Source organism: Porites lutea, chromosome 11, assembly GCF_958299795.1.
Source record: "Porites lutea chromosome 11, jaPorLute2.1, whole genome shotgun sequence".
Lineage (NCBI taxonomy): Eukaryota > Metazoa > Cnidaria > Anthozoa > Scleractinia > Poritidae > Porites > Porites lutea.
This window is the reverse complement of record NC_133211.1, coordinates 3,596,443-3,609,264: the sequence shown is the minus strand read 5'-3', so window position 1 is coordinate 3,609,264 and position 12,822 is coordinate 3,596,443. Positions and strand designations below refer to the sequence as shown.

Here is a 12,822-nt window from a genome sequence, read left to right as displayed (position 1 = left end):
ATCGGAGTCAGAGATGTTACAAGGGAGCCTCCAGGCTCTCTTTGTATCGACTAAAGATCATTTTTTAGGTGCGTTATTAAAACTGCTCTGATCTCTAAGTAACATTTCAGTTCGTACGTCACGAAAATCTAATTTGACTTTCAGGGATATCTACAAATCTTAAACATTAATCCGTAGCTAATGTTCTTACTGATTTGCTGTACAAACGGCCCGCCACTCCTGGAATTTTTTTCTTTCTGTTAAGTTCGGCACGAAACGTGATCAAGTCACGTGTACTCGGAAAACACTCTGGAAATCAAGTTTTGAAAAGGATGAGTGGAATGATGCGGATGGGCTCGTTTTGGCCGAAGTCGAGTCACTAGAGGCTAAAATTCACTCCATACCCGTAACGTGAAGTAAGTTCGATCACACTTTTTTCATTCTACATTTTTAAACCATCACTCAGTACCACTGAAGGTAAAAATCGGATGTAATATTTTCTTGTTACAATTTATAAGCAAAAATGCTAGTAAACTTCAACTGAGGAGATTTCATAATTTAGTATTTCATTCGCAGACTCGTTAGAACCTCTTCGTTCAACGCAAAGGAAAGAGCTGCGGTCTTAGCTTTGCGCTGGGTTGATTTGAATAACCGTTGGCAGGAGCCCGGTTGACACACTACATGTATACACGTAGGATATGTCTCGACTAGAGAGCCAAATAGTAAGGACGCTGTTAAACAATTTCAAACAACCATTCTGCTTAGCAGTTTTCTTTTAAATGATGAACCTACATGTACTCTAGGGCTTTACCCGGAGACGGCAAACGTAATTGTCTAGTGGATTTATTTCAGTCATGGGTGAGGTAAACAAGGTCACGTATTTGTGTTCAATTCAAATAAATAGTTGCAAGTGTGTTTTGCGTGAATATTTTCATATATTTTTTCCATTATGTTTTCCTTTAGTTATCGTGGCTGTCTACGTTAAATTATTTCAGTTTCTGTCTATTCAGAACTGACCAAATACCAGTGAAAAAGGAATTATATAGTGCGATATTCGCGTGCGTGCCTAAGCGTCTCAAAACATCCTTCATACAGGAAATCGACAAGAGGCATTTAAAAATAACACGAACAAACTGATAGACAATACGGCAGCATATATTAACTCATGGTAAATTTAGCTTCAGCTCTACCGCGTGTTTGTAGTTCCTTCAGCGCTGAATTACATGACACGTTGCAAAGGTTAAAATTTGAGCAGATTAAGAGTTTCCTGTTGTGCTGTTTCCTTGCGGCCCGGGTCTAAAATCAAATGCGAAAGAAGTCTATAACCACCACCGTCTAAGCTTCAACTAATAAAATGGTCACCTTTAACCTCAAGTATTTTAAATTTTTTGAAATAAAGCGATGTCGTAATTGGAAGGCCTACACGTCCCGGAAGAACATCAATATTTAATACTTGCAAAGCAACGCTGTAATCGAGGAACATTCGGGCTATCTTTTTGCGGTTATGATTTTAAATGAAAAATGCAGCGCCACTTTTGTTTAGGCTGTCATTTTTCTCAAATTATAGAGTCAAGAGTGAAAAAAAAAATTGGTATGATGCAATAAAACTTTAAACCACAGTACAAAGGAATGCTGATACATCTACAACAATTCATTATTTGACCTCAAACGTGATGCTATTAAGTCCTTCTAGGAGTGGTTTTAGCTTTGACGGTATGAGGTGAAAATCGTTAATTCCTGTTGTTTCAAGTATTTTTTTGTTTTCTTTTATTTTTCACTCTTCTTACAAGATATGCGGTGATATACAAAGAAGATTGATACTTGCTGTTCTATTGTCTTTTTATACACTGAGCGACTGGTCACAGCTGCGCGCGTCAGGTTGCACCTTTTAAGGCCTTATTTGTTGCAGTCATTTGCTGAAAGAAATGACATCTGCCCGAAGTTCTCGAGTTGAAAGCACGTTTTACTTGTAAACCTGTTTAACGAATACTCTGTAGCTATTCAAGGAAAACGCAAGGCACAACACAGCACCTTGAGTCGGATAAGTGATTTATCTCCGAAGGATAGTATATCTCATCACACGGTCGGGCCAATATCGAGCTCACCACGTTGCTGAATATCGCGGTATTGTTGATAAATAAGTGCCTGAGAGGTTAATATCTGCTTATTGTATTTGTAGTATTGTTGCACCGAATCGAAACAGTATTGTATGTTTTTTTTTTTGGCGTAAACAAAACTGAGTTACTTGGTGTTAACATTAGATGCCTCTGATCCTGTTATTACACAATTTGAACAAAGTTTTTTGAGTTTGACTGGCTTTTCTGTTGATGTGTAGACTTTGAACTTTTTTGCAATGTTATTCTAAAGTTTTAGGGTCGATTGTAGTGTCATGACACTCTTTGTTGATGTTTGAAGTTTTCTTCTCTGTTTCATTTGGCGCCGGTAAGAAGATATCAGACGAACTCTAAAATACTGATAATGTGGGTTTTAAGTAGCTCTTGAAAAATATTGCTTAAGGAGTCAAACATGTGGAGATATTGAAAGCTGCCATTACTGATAGAGGTAGTCGTGAGTTAAATAGTTTTGTTTCCAAAATACTTAATCTTCACTGTGTTTTGCTCTGGAACTTGGTCAGTGTAGCCTCTGAAACGGGCTTTTTGCTGAGTTGATTTAATCGGAATATTCAGACTCCATTGGCAGGAAACAGTCTTTCTAAGATACTGAACATTGATATGCCTCTCGCTAATAATTTTTATCACCGCAAAAGCACGCTCATTGAACCAAGTATGTTCAGTTATTATTTTGTTAGTCTCACTGGATACTTGTTTACAGTGACTCAGCAATCAGTCGCTGAATAGTCATTTCGTTTTAAACGTTGCGTCTAATCATTTTCCCTTTTATTTTTTCAGCTCAAGACGGGAGAATCTTACATAAGTTCAGGAAATTCTACAGAAGACGAAAAGGATTTGCCAAGAGAGAAGGGGAGTGAGGTCATAACCTCACGCGATATGTCGAGTTATTACTTGTCTTCGCACATGCATCAACGAGACGGTTCTAAGCCGCGAGGAAAGCCTGCGTTCGGCCACAAATCTAAATCTACTGGGGATAAACGTGGTCGCGGGACAGGAAGACCCTCAGGTCGCCCGGGTGTTCGTGATCGCGATCACTATTCTGATCGTAACTCTGAGTTAGATTTAAATCCCCAACGTAAAAGTTCACATAATTATCAGAGACATGGAAACGATGTTTCGCGCCATTCGGGGCGATATGGATCCCCTGTACGTCGTCTCGGAGAAGATTCCGAGGCCAGAAAATTATCTCCGACCAGGGAGTCCAAAAAATATCCGCAAGTGGACGAAAGTAAAGGATCTAAAGTTGTTTCACACAGACGGGACGCGCCACGGGAAAAACAAAGACTAACTCAGGATTTAGCGCGTCAAAAGAGACTTCTCAGTGAAGATATTGCTCGTGCAGAACTTCTTCAACGCGAGCAACTAAGCAAGAAATACTCTGACATGTTTGAGAACAGGAAAGAAAATGTTGATGCCGATAGAGTAGCCGATATGGATGATGAGGATGTGTGCAAGGAAAACGTAAACGTGGAATTGTGTAATGAGGGGGACAGAGAGCGAAGTCCTTCCATGTACGAGCGTTGTTATGGAGAGTATTCGCCCGAGTACAATAATGAACATGGACAAAAGCTCCCAGCACAGAAGGATGGCAGTGATACGGTTTGTAAGCTTCCAGTGGAGCGAGAATCTCTTTTTGATCGTTTCTTACGCAAGGAATCAGTGCAGGAAATGACAGATATTGAGTTTATCAACGAAAGCAAAGTGGAGGTGAAGGGAATGCGGTACACAAACAGGTTTTCTTCGGATGAAGTTAAGTATGGTGCAGATAGCGTGACTAACTCCGATGTTAGACCTGAACTGGAACCGCTAAAGTTCGAGAATGTTACGGACGATGAGCTTACATTTAGCGATGGTGAGAAAGATTCCACGAAGGAACTGAAGACAAATGATGGAAGCCCAGTTATGAATAAAGCCTTAAGCCCGGTCGAAAATGGTGTTGATTCGGCGAGTGAATCCATCTGCAACGGTTTGGAGGAAACATGCGAGCCAGCGGAGTCCTTAGTAAAAAATGACCTTTTCTCTGCAGAAGAATTAATTACAAATCTGGGATACGAATCTTGTGAGTGTGTAAGTGAGGATGGAAATCCAAACTGCGATGACAAAGCGAGTGAAAGCAATGAAAGGTGTACGGAGCAATTTGCGGAAACAGATCACAGCAGTATCAAAAGTTCGAAAATCGCGCGGCTCTTGGAAGAGCCCGACATGCAATGTGAGCACTCCAGTAAGAACAGAAATGACTGTGTGTTGCAGGATACTGAAGTGTCCGCTTTTGAAATTAACGTTAAAAAAACCGACAGTGTGTGTCCAACAGAAACCACCGAAAAAAGGCTTGAAAAAGAAAGTAAAAACAAGCAGGCAGCAGACGGTGCTGCAGTGGAGAAAGCTGATGTAAGAGAAATTCAAGGATCCAAACTTAAGGAAAAAGAAGCTCCCAAGAGCAACTCCTGTAGTATGCAGCATAACTCCCTTGAGAATGTCACCAACGAATCGGAACTTTCCAACATTGAGGGAATGTCGGATGCTGGGGAACTAAGCGAAACCGAAGTTGGAACGGTGGTAACTCGGGAGAAAGTTAAGAAAAAGAAACGGAGAAAGCAGAAAAGTAGTAAGACCATTCCTCAGTCGAATTTGACCAATCCTCGGCGAAAGTCTAAAGGAAACAAAGTTCGTTCACCAGTAAAAGACGCCAAGACAACTAAACGAATCAAGCAGCTCGATTCAGAAAGCGATGAGGATGTTTCGCGGAACAAGAGTAAAGAGACAACAGAAGGAAATGCGCGTTCAAAAGTTGTCGGTAACTGCCTCACAACGGGACCTAATAATTTAAAGAATTTAATGGAGTCAAGCCCTCCACCCTCTACGTGTGATAATGACAGCAGAATTAACGAGTTTAACGGTCATGCTGAAAAGGATGATGAAACTAGCTTGTTATCACCCAACGAAGACGGTTATTGCTTAAACAATACTGTCGAAGAAGTTGTTGCCATGGGAACTGTTGGTTCAGATCATTGTGATAGCAGTCAGGAGACAAACGCTCTCTCGCCAGTCGAGGACGACGGGAAAAAAGAGCCTGGCAGGAAGGAGAAAAGGATCGGGAAAACCAAACGAAAGAGCGAAGAAAAGGAAAAAGAGAAGGATAGATCCACTCCACCTCATCTTATCAGTCAGAACCGTTACGCTCGGGATCTTCCTCGACATAACTGGCTTGTGGAGCGCCTGCTACAGCAGAATAAACTTTGCGCGGAGGACACGATACAACACACACGTGACACTAGCGACGACCAAGACAAGGACGAGAACCAGTTTGGTGATGAGCCAAAGCTACCTAACGCTAGTGACAAAGAAAACCCGATAGAGAAGTTAATGAGCTCGCCCGTTGAACCTGTTACTGAAACAACTGAAGTCACTGGTTCATTTTCGCCCAAACAACATAGCGATGAGGAAAATCCAGGGAGTCCGTCAAAGGAGAGTATCCAAAATGAACTTCATGGTGGTTTATTGCGAAAAAGTTTTCCTCCGAATGTGCCCCGAACATTGCCTCGATTAAAGCCTTCTCTTGCTGCCGACTCAAGCGTTGGAAGTGTCAGTAAACCTCCTCCCCCGCCGTTAAAACACAGTTTATCGTCCAATGAATCTTGTGGGCTGGAACCTCTACCCAAACTAAGAAAGATCGTGGATGAGAACGAACTTGAAAACGAACCTCAGGAGAAAAAGGACTTGAATTTAGAGAAACAGAAAAATGACGAGTCAGGATCAAATGAAGTAGACCAACGGCGTAAAATTATGAGTCCTATTGAGATTCTCGACGATGAAGACGAGAAAAAGAGACGGGAAGAGGAGGAAACAGCCAACGGTGTCAAGGCCTCGACAGCAAACGAGGAACTAAACTCCAGTTTTAATGAAACGAGCCACAAGGACGGAGAAAAATCGCCTGCAAAGTCTTCCAGCTCGTCACCACCTGGTAGGCACAATTCTTTCACTTCTCCCAAGAAACCTTTTGGTAGTGTAAATCCCACAATTCCTGGCAATATCAGGGAAAAATTTAGCCGATCGATGCACATTCCACCTCACCGCGCCGCCATATTGATTCCTGTCGTCTCGTCGATGCACGATGGTGGTATACCGATAACGCCAGGTCTCGGTCCTGCATCCCCGCACGTGAAGGGTTATTCTCCAAGGACCTTCACTCCACATTTACTCACTCATGGTGCACCAGTCCCTCGACCCAGCATGTTTGGAAGTCACCTGTCCCAAGGAGGGCGGTATTCTGCTGCCAACTGTGGACACCATATGCACGGTAACATGAACTCTGGAATACCTTGCAAACGGGACGTTAACTGTCCTTTCCATGGAAACAATCCGAGAGGCATCCCACCTGGAATTCTAGATATCCCTGGTCATCATGGTCCTGTGCACAGCTTTGGACATCACAACAACCATGACCATTTGTCCGCGGTTATGTCGCGCGAGAGACGCGAGTTTGACAAAGGATCTAGCCAGTCTCCCCCTGGTAGAGATCCTCTTGGAGAGAAGCATACCCTCCAAACGCCTAAAGTGGTTAAACCTATTGCGCATGTGCCTGGAAAACGACCTCCATTGATGTTATCACACCTTCAGCAAATTGGCAAGCATTCACCAGCGTCCTTAAAAGAACTTGAAGCTTTACACGACGAAAAAGCGAGGCGCTATGAAGCTGATATCTTGCTTTCACCTCGTCAACTGCAGAAGTCCCCAGATAGATCCCCCAGGGAACAGGTTGTACCTAACCTTTCTCCACTGCATGAACGTAGGCCTCACCATCAGCAGTTCACGTTGTCAGAGCTCAACCGAAGAAGAGAAGAAGAAATGCTAAAGGGGAAACCCGATGAGGGATTGAAGCCCAAGCCACTCTTAGGGGAGTTTGTACCTCCTGGCCTTCCTTCATCCGCTCGTGGACCTGCTAAGCTTACTCCGCCGCATTCCACAGAACCAAGCTTGCTTTCTCCTGGACGCGGCCACAGGTCAGGATCAATGTCTCCTGTGGATAAGCGCGACCAGATACTTTCACTCAGGCGTTTGGTTGAGGACAGGGAGCCTGGGGCCATCATGAATGACTTCCTCAAACCCGGGCCACCACGTCTGCGACCAGTAGAAGAAGCAGACTTGAGATTGTCATCTGAAAGACAGAGACGGGAAGAAATTTTTCTGAATCGAAGGTATAGCTCACCATTTTTAAGAGTTCCGTCAACAAAGGAATCATCGATATACGCTGGAAAGATATCGGAGGGCGTTGAAATTGTCAGCCCTCGTGGAATAGAGCCCTCAACGGCTCGAGAACGAGATTTGGAGGCATCCCACTTGAAACCGTCACATTCCAGTATTATGAACACAGGTATCAGATTCATTGAAGATAAAAGGATGCAAGTTGAAAAAACGAGAGAAACTGTTAGCAGAGATGAGAAACGCGGTAGAGAACAAGTCAGCCCGGAAATGGAACGTAGGCTTCGCCTTGAGCAGTTGGAGGAACAAAAGACTAGAAGCCGGAGTTCGGATCTTCTTCAGATCAAAGACAAAGATCCAAGATTAGAACTGAGAGACAAGGACAGCGCCAGGATAGCCGCGTCTGAAAGAGACCGCGCGGATGACCTGTTGCTTCTCCGTGGTGGTGAAGAGAGCAGTAGACCTAGGATGCCGTCTGAGGTTTCGCCCTCTTTGCGTCATAAGTTGTATCCAGAAAGAGCCTTCCTCCCTACTGGGTTTCCTGGTCGATTGGATCCCCGAATTGACCCTCGGATGGTTGCTTTACACGAGTTGGAAATGCACCGACGCGGAGAAGTGATTCGAGCCTCGGAGCCTTCGCATCGAGAATTACTAAGTCGGATGGCATCATCCTTGCCTATTAGTAAAGGCGGCTCGCCGATCGGCAAATCGATCTTTGTTAGGCCAGATGGTTCGTTGGAAAGACGAGGTCCTGACTCCTCTCGTTTACCCTCAGAAGTTCATGCATACTCTCCACCAACTTCACTTTCCTCTCGAGAGTTTGGCCCGATGATGAATTCACGACAAGCCATGGAAAGGCTGGCTGCGGCAGCTGGGAAACCCGGGTCCCTATTTAGAGAACAGGTTAGATTTAGTATTATCTCGTCAGTAAATCTGTCACTGCCGAGTTTACTCTAGAACTCTGCTATAAAAACGATGAGTTTTTGCGAACTGTTGCTCAGTTATCCTGTTCCTCATTGTACATTTTCAATACTCTTGCAACCAGCAAGCACTCAAAATATATGTAGTTGTGTAAAAATTGCAGAGAACGTACTGCATAAAGATACTGTTTTCATTCGAGTGTCGAACTTATGATATGACATAAGATGAAAAACTCCCTTCCTTTGTAATGCATACACTTAGTCTTATGAAATGTAGTCATCTGGCTCTGACTTCCTTTAAACAATCCCAGCTGTTTAACCTAATCCATGAAAGGTAAAGGCAAACCAATATAATGCTTTGCCGCACATGTTACCGGTTTACCTTTTATTGAGGAAGGTTTCGATTACCTGCTTTTATTGTAAATTATTACTAACGTATTCAATTAATAGCCGTTCTCTTTACAATTCGAATTTTGCAGGACCTTGAACGCGATAGAGAAAGAGAGAGGCAACGGCTGAGTTTAGAGCAGATAGAGGCCAATAGAAGACTGTTGCATGCGGAACTCAAAGACAAAGTGAATCCACTTGTATTTAGCAAAGAACATCAGCTGAGAATGGAGCAGAAGCGAGAGCATATAGACGCAATGAGGGCGAGAGAAAAGCGACTCGCTGACCGCGAAAGGTTCATGTTAATGGAAAGGATAGCAGAGGAAAGAAAACGAAGGTTCAGTGAATTGGACTCTCATGGTGGAATTTTAATCCGTCACTCTTCGCCCCCACGTTTTGGTCCTTTAGCAGATCGAGAAGAGTATGAGAGAGTAAAGAGACTTAAGCTCAGTGAAGTGTCGGTTTCATCACCCGGATTAGCGCAGCACTCTAAACATTCGAGTACGAACCTTCTGCACTCCGAAAGAAAGGAATCAAAGAACCACCACATTTTAACCTCCTCCCAAGGAAGAGAGAAATCGAGCGAAACCCCTGATGCAAGAATTAACCGCCAGCGGGAAAATGAACTTGTTAAACAGTCAACAAATAGCACCTTGTATGATCGAGATACGATCTGGCATCGAAATCGCGGGCAAGGCGGTCGGGCGCAGGAAAGCATGGAGCAGAAAAGAAAAAGTCTTCATTCTGAAGCTTCACTTCACGGGTTCATGCCCCTTAAGGGGGGACCCCTGATGTCCAAGCGAGAAGACGGGAAAGGCCCCGCCGGTAAGCACGATGATGATGACGTCAACCGTTGCTCGGTGTGCAAACGTGATGCGTCGTTTCTGTGTTCTGGTTGTCAGGCAGCGTGGTATTGCAGCTCCGATTGTCAGGTAGATAAATAACCACCTACTCTTTTTTCTGTATGGTACAATAGAAGTGCAATTTTTGAACCTCCTAAGGATAGGAAATGTTGGTAGTTTGAAAATTAGAGAGTTTGATTGGGAAAGGAGAGTAAATGTTGGTTTGAATTATCGGAGTTTTCAAAAACCGGCAGTTCGAGAAAAAGGGATTCTACTGTACTACGTTAGTGTTACACCTCGTAGTTGTGTACCACATTCGAGTTCATCCCCATAGTGATTATAAACAATTTTCTCCTTATAAAATCGATACTATGTCAACCAAAGAATTTTAGAAATGATCATGTAAGTCCATTCTCTTTAATTACTTATGATCAGTAAAATTCTGCTGGTACTCCGTTGCAAATGTTATATTCTGATTTGCTGACTTGCCATCAGCTCCGAGATTGGAACAGGTGGTTAATATCAGTGTACGCCAATAAGTGGTTTATAAAAATCAACAGACCGTGCTCCAATATTTGCAATAGGATATACTAGCAGGTTTTAACTAAGGTAATTACAAGGGTTGCTCGCTGCTGGTATCGGCTTAAATGATTGTTTCAGGTCTTCGCCCCGTGTCAACGCCTGCTTTACAGCGAATTTGGTCTTTGAGCAACGTTTGGTGTACTCTTTTGCCTACGAGCTAAGCGCTCGAAAGAGATAGGGGTTACTAAAAGGAACAGAAAGTTAAGGGAGGGGAGAGGAGAGGGAGGTAGAGGAGTCCCCCCTTCTTCCTTGCGTGCCCTTCGTGTCTTTTTCCCTTCGCCGATTTTCCTCTTCCACTTTCCCTTTGGACCTCCTGCCACAAAGGCTGTGTAACATTTGAAGAAAACTGTTAGCCACTGGAAGCAGTTTCCTACCTTCTATGTTAAATTGGTTGACCAACCGATACATTATTGACAGAAATCTATGAAAGACTGCAAGCTTAAAGGAAGCGATTTTGCTCAAGGCTGGTGCCGCTCAATAGATTGCTCATAATTGGTTTTTGTAGTATTTTATGAAAAGAGCAAACCAACTCTCTGAAAAAAAGGTGTTTCATGCGGATATTCTATTTTTTTTTTTTCAATTCTAACAGCAAATTATTTACTTCTCATTTTGCAGTTGTCAGCTTGGGGAACACACAACAGAGAGTGCAGTCAGAATAAGCGTCAATAGTCACCTCTTAGCGCGATATGAAACTTCAAATGAAAACAGACAAAAATGCTGATTTCATTCATTCTAGACCCCAGTGCCTTCAGTGTGCTGCATGCAAAGGAAAGGTCAGGCATGCGGAAACGTTAAGAGCTCTGGTTTAATTCAAGAAGTGATTTTTCATCTTCTCATACAAATAGAGTATATAATAGTTTTGCTTGAAACATTTCATCTGAATGTTCACTCATTTAATTTCATCCACGCCTCAGAAACCAGCAATTTACCCAAGTTAAAGGGGCAGTCTTGAGGAAAGTATTAAAATTCGATTCTTGTAGCATAATTTTGACCAAAATTCGGAATAACAGTTTAATATTCTCACGTCTCCAACTGGATGCATCAATTTGACGTTTTCTCATGAGTTTTTTGTAAAAAAATATAATAAAATAGATACATAAATACATAAATAGAAGCAATGAGACGTAACAAGTCAGTACCAGTTTCGTGGAAGACACTGGAAAAGATTTTTCTAGGTTTAATTTATCCATAACTGAAAACATGTTTTTCTCTGCCCTAGAATAATCGCCGGTTTGAAATAAAATTTGGACTTTGGAGGGTTGCCAAAATATAAAGTAGACGACAATTTCCTTTTATTATGCGACTGGATGTAAACTGTTTAGACAAAAATTTATTCATTGATGATTAATTTTCCCTTTAATTCACATCTAGAAAAAGATTGTAATGGTATGGCGCTGAATTATTCCACAGGCAAATGTACTTTTGGTTATAGTGACGGTAATGGAAAGCCGAACTGAAATAGGCCAGAATTTTACATAGGTTAAATTGTTCGGAGGCTTTCGGTTATATAGTTCTTCTTCTGTTATAATTTGTGTCTTTATCAGTGTAAAATTTGCAACAGCCAGTAACAAATAATTGCCATGGGATGTCGAGGTTCTTCCCTAAAAATGTCGTGAGGAAGATTCGAGGTCGCGCCTAGCTCGGGCGCAAACAATGCATATCCCGTATCCCATAGGATGTACGCGTATGATGGAGTACAAAGCGATCCAGGGAGATAATCTATGTTTTGTGTTTTGTTATTCGCTATTAGTTCACATTAATGTATACACAAGTGATCGAATCATTTCCTTTTCACTCGTCAGGATTGTATAGTTATTATGATAGTGAAAGTTAAAAGTTTTGTTCGGCGGAACAACGGAAGGAAGCAAGGCTGGTTTTACATGTGGGAATATAATTATTGCTGATATTTCGAAAGGCACGATATTTCACTTGTAAATGATTGATATCAGCCCTGCTTCTTTCCGTTGTTCATACATTTATAGCTGATTAGATCCCCTATAGGGATCCGGTTCTTCTATTTTGAAATGCTGGTCCTTATTTCCAAGTAGGAAGAATGTTATCGTCTACACTGAATGATTTACAGACGCAAAAATCTTCTAAGGAGAAGAATGCCATAGTTTTTTTTTTTTTTTATAGAAAAGGGATTTTTAAAAAGAATCAATTCTGAAACACTCTTTAGAAGCATTGTTATGGTGCCCCTCCAGATATCGTCACGTTCTTACGCGCATCTCTCGAGATATCTAGGCCCGCGCGAGAGTCCCGCGTGAGTGTAGCGTTCTTTAAACCTCGACCTAAATCCAAGCAAGATTAGTAAAATGACTATGGCATCACAATAGTAAATCGAGGACATTTTTAGATTCATGCAAATTAAATTATTAAAGAAACTTCATATCTTTAATTTATCTCAGACATGGTCTATTTATGTAAATTTTAAATTATGTTGGATTTAGATATGTAAAGTTTTCAGGAAAAAAAATTGTATTTATTTCTGGATACGAATTTCTTCTTGGCGGTTGTAATGTATAAGAATAACATATCGACGTCATTTTCAATAAATTCTTTCCCATTAAAAATGTGCATCTTATGCCTCATTCACTACATCTTGCGTGGCAGGCGATTCGGGAAAAAGGAAAGCTTCCCGCGCGTCCACTGCCCTCCCCCCCGCCCCTTGCAACCCATCTCTCGCAAATAAGCTGGACGTCTCTTGAACAGAGTGTAGAAATTCCCGTACTTATTGGAGCAGTGGCGGATCCAGGGGAGGGGCCCAGGCACCCCCCTTAT

At 42.2% G+C, this 12,822-nt stretch overlaps 1 protein-coding gene across 7 annotated transcripts in view; it reads left to right on the top strand.

Moving 5' to 3' along the window:
- Window positions 1–12,614, top strand: part of LOC140952097 (uncharacterized) — a 32,683-nt gene extending 20,069 nt beyond the window's left edge. For 3 of the 7 annotated variants that reach the window (XM_073401516.1, XM_073401518.1, XM_073401517.1), the window contains 3 exons: window positions 2,889–8,213; window positions 8,710–9,549; window positions 10,657–12,614. In XM_073401516.1, the coding sequence (XP_073257617.1) occupies window positions 2,889–8,213; window positions 8,710–9,549; window positions 10,657–10,710 (6,219 nt within the window). In that variant the 3' untranslated portion in view covers window positions 10,711–12,614. Of the gene's footprint in view, window positions 1–264; window positions 396–1,749; window positions 2,132–2,562; window positions 2,764–2,888; window positions 8,214–8,709; window positions 9,550–10,656 lie in introns of those variants that run through there. The other 4 variants (XM_073401521.1, XM_073401523.1, XM_073401520.1 and 1 more) reach the window with 4 other exon arrangements.
- Window positions 12,615–12,822: the final 208 nt, after the last annotated feature.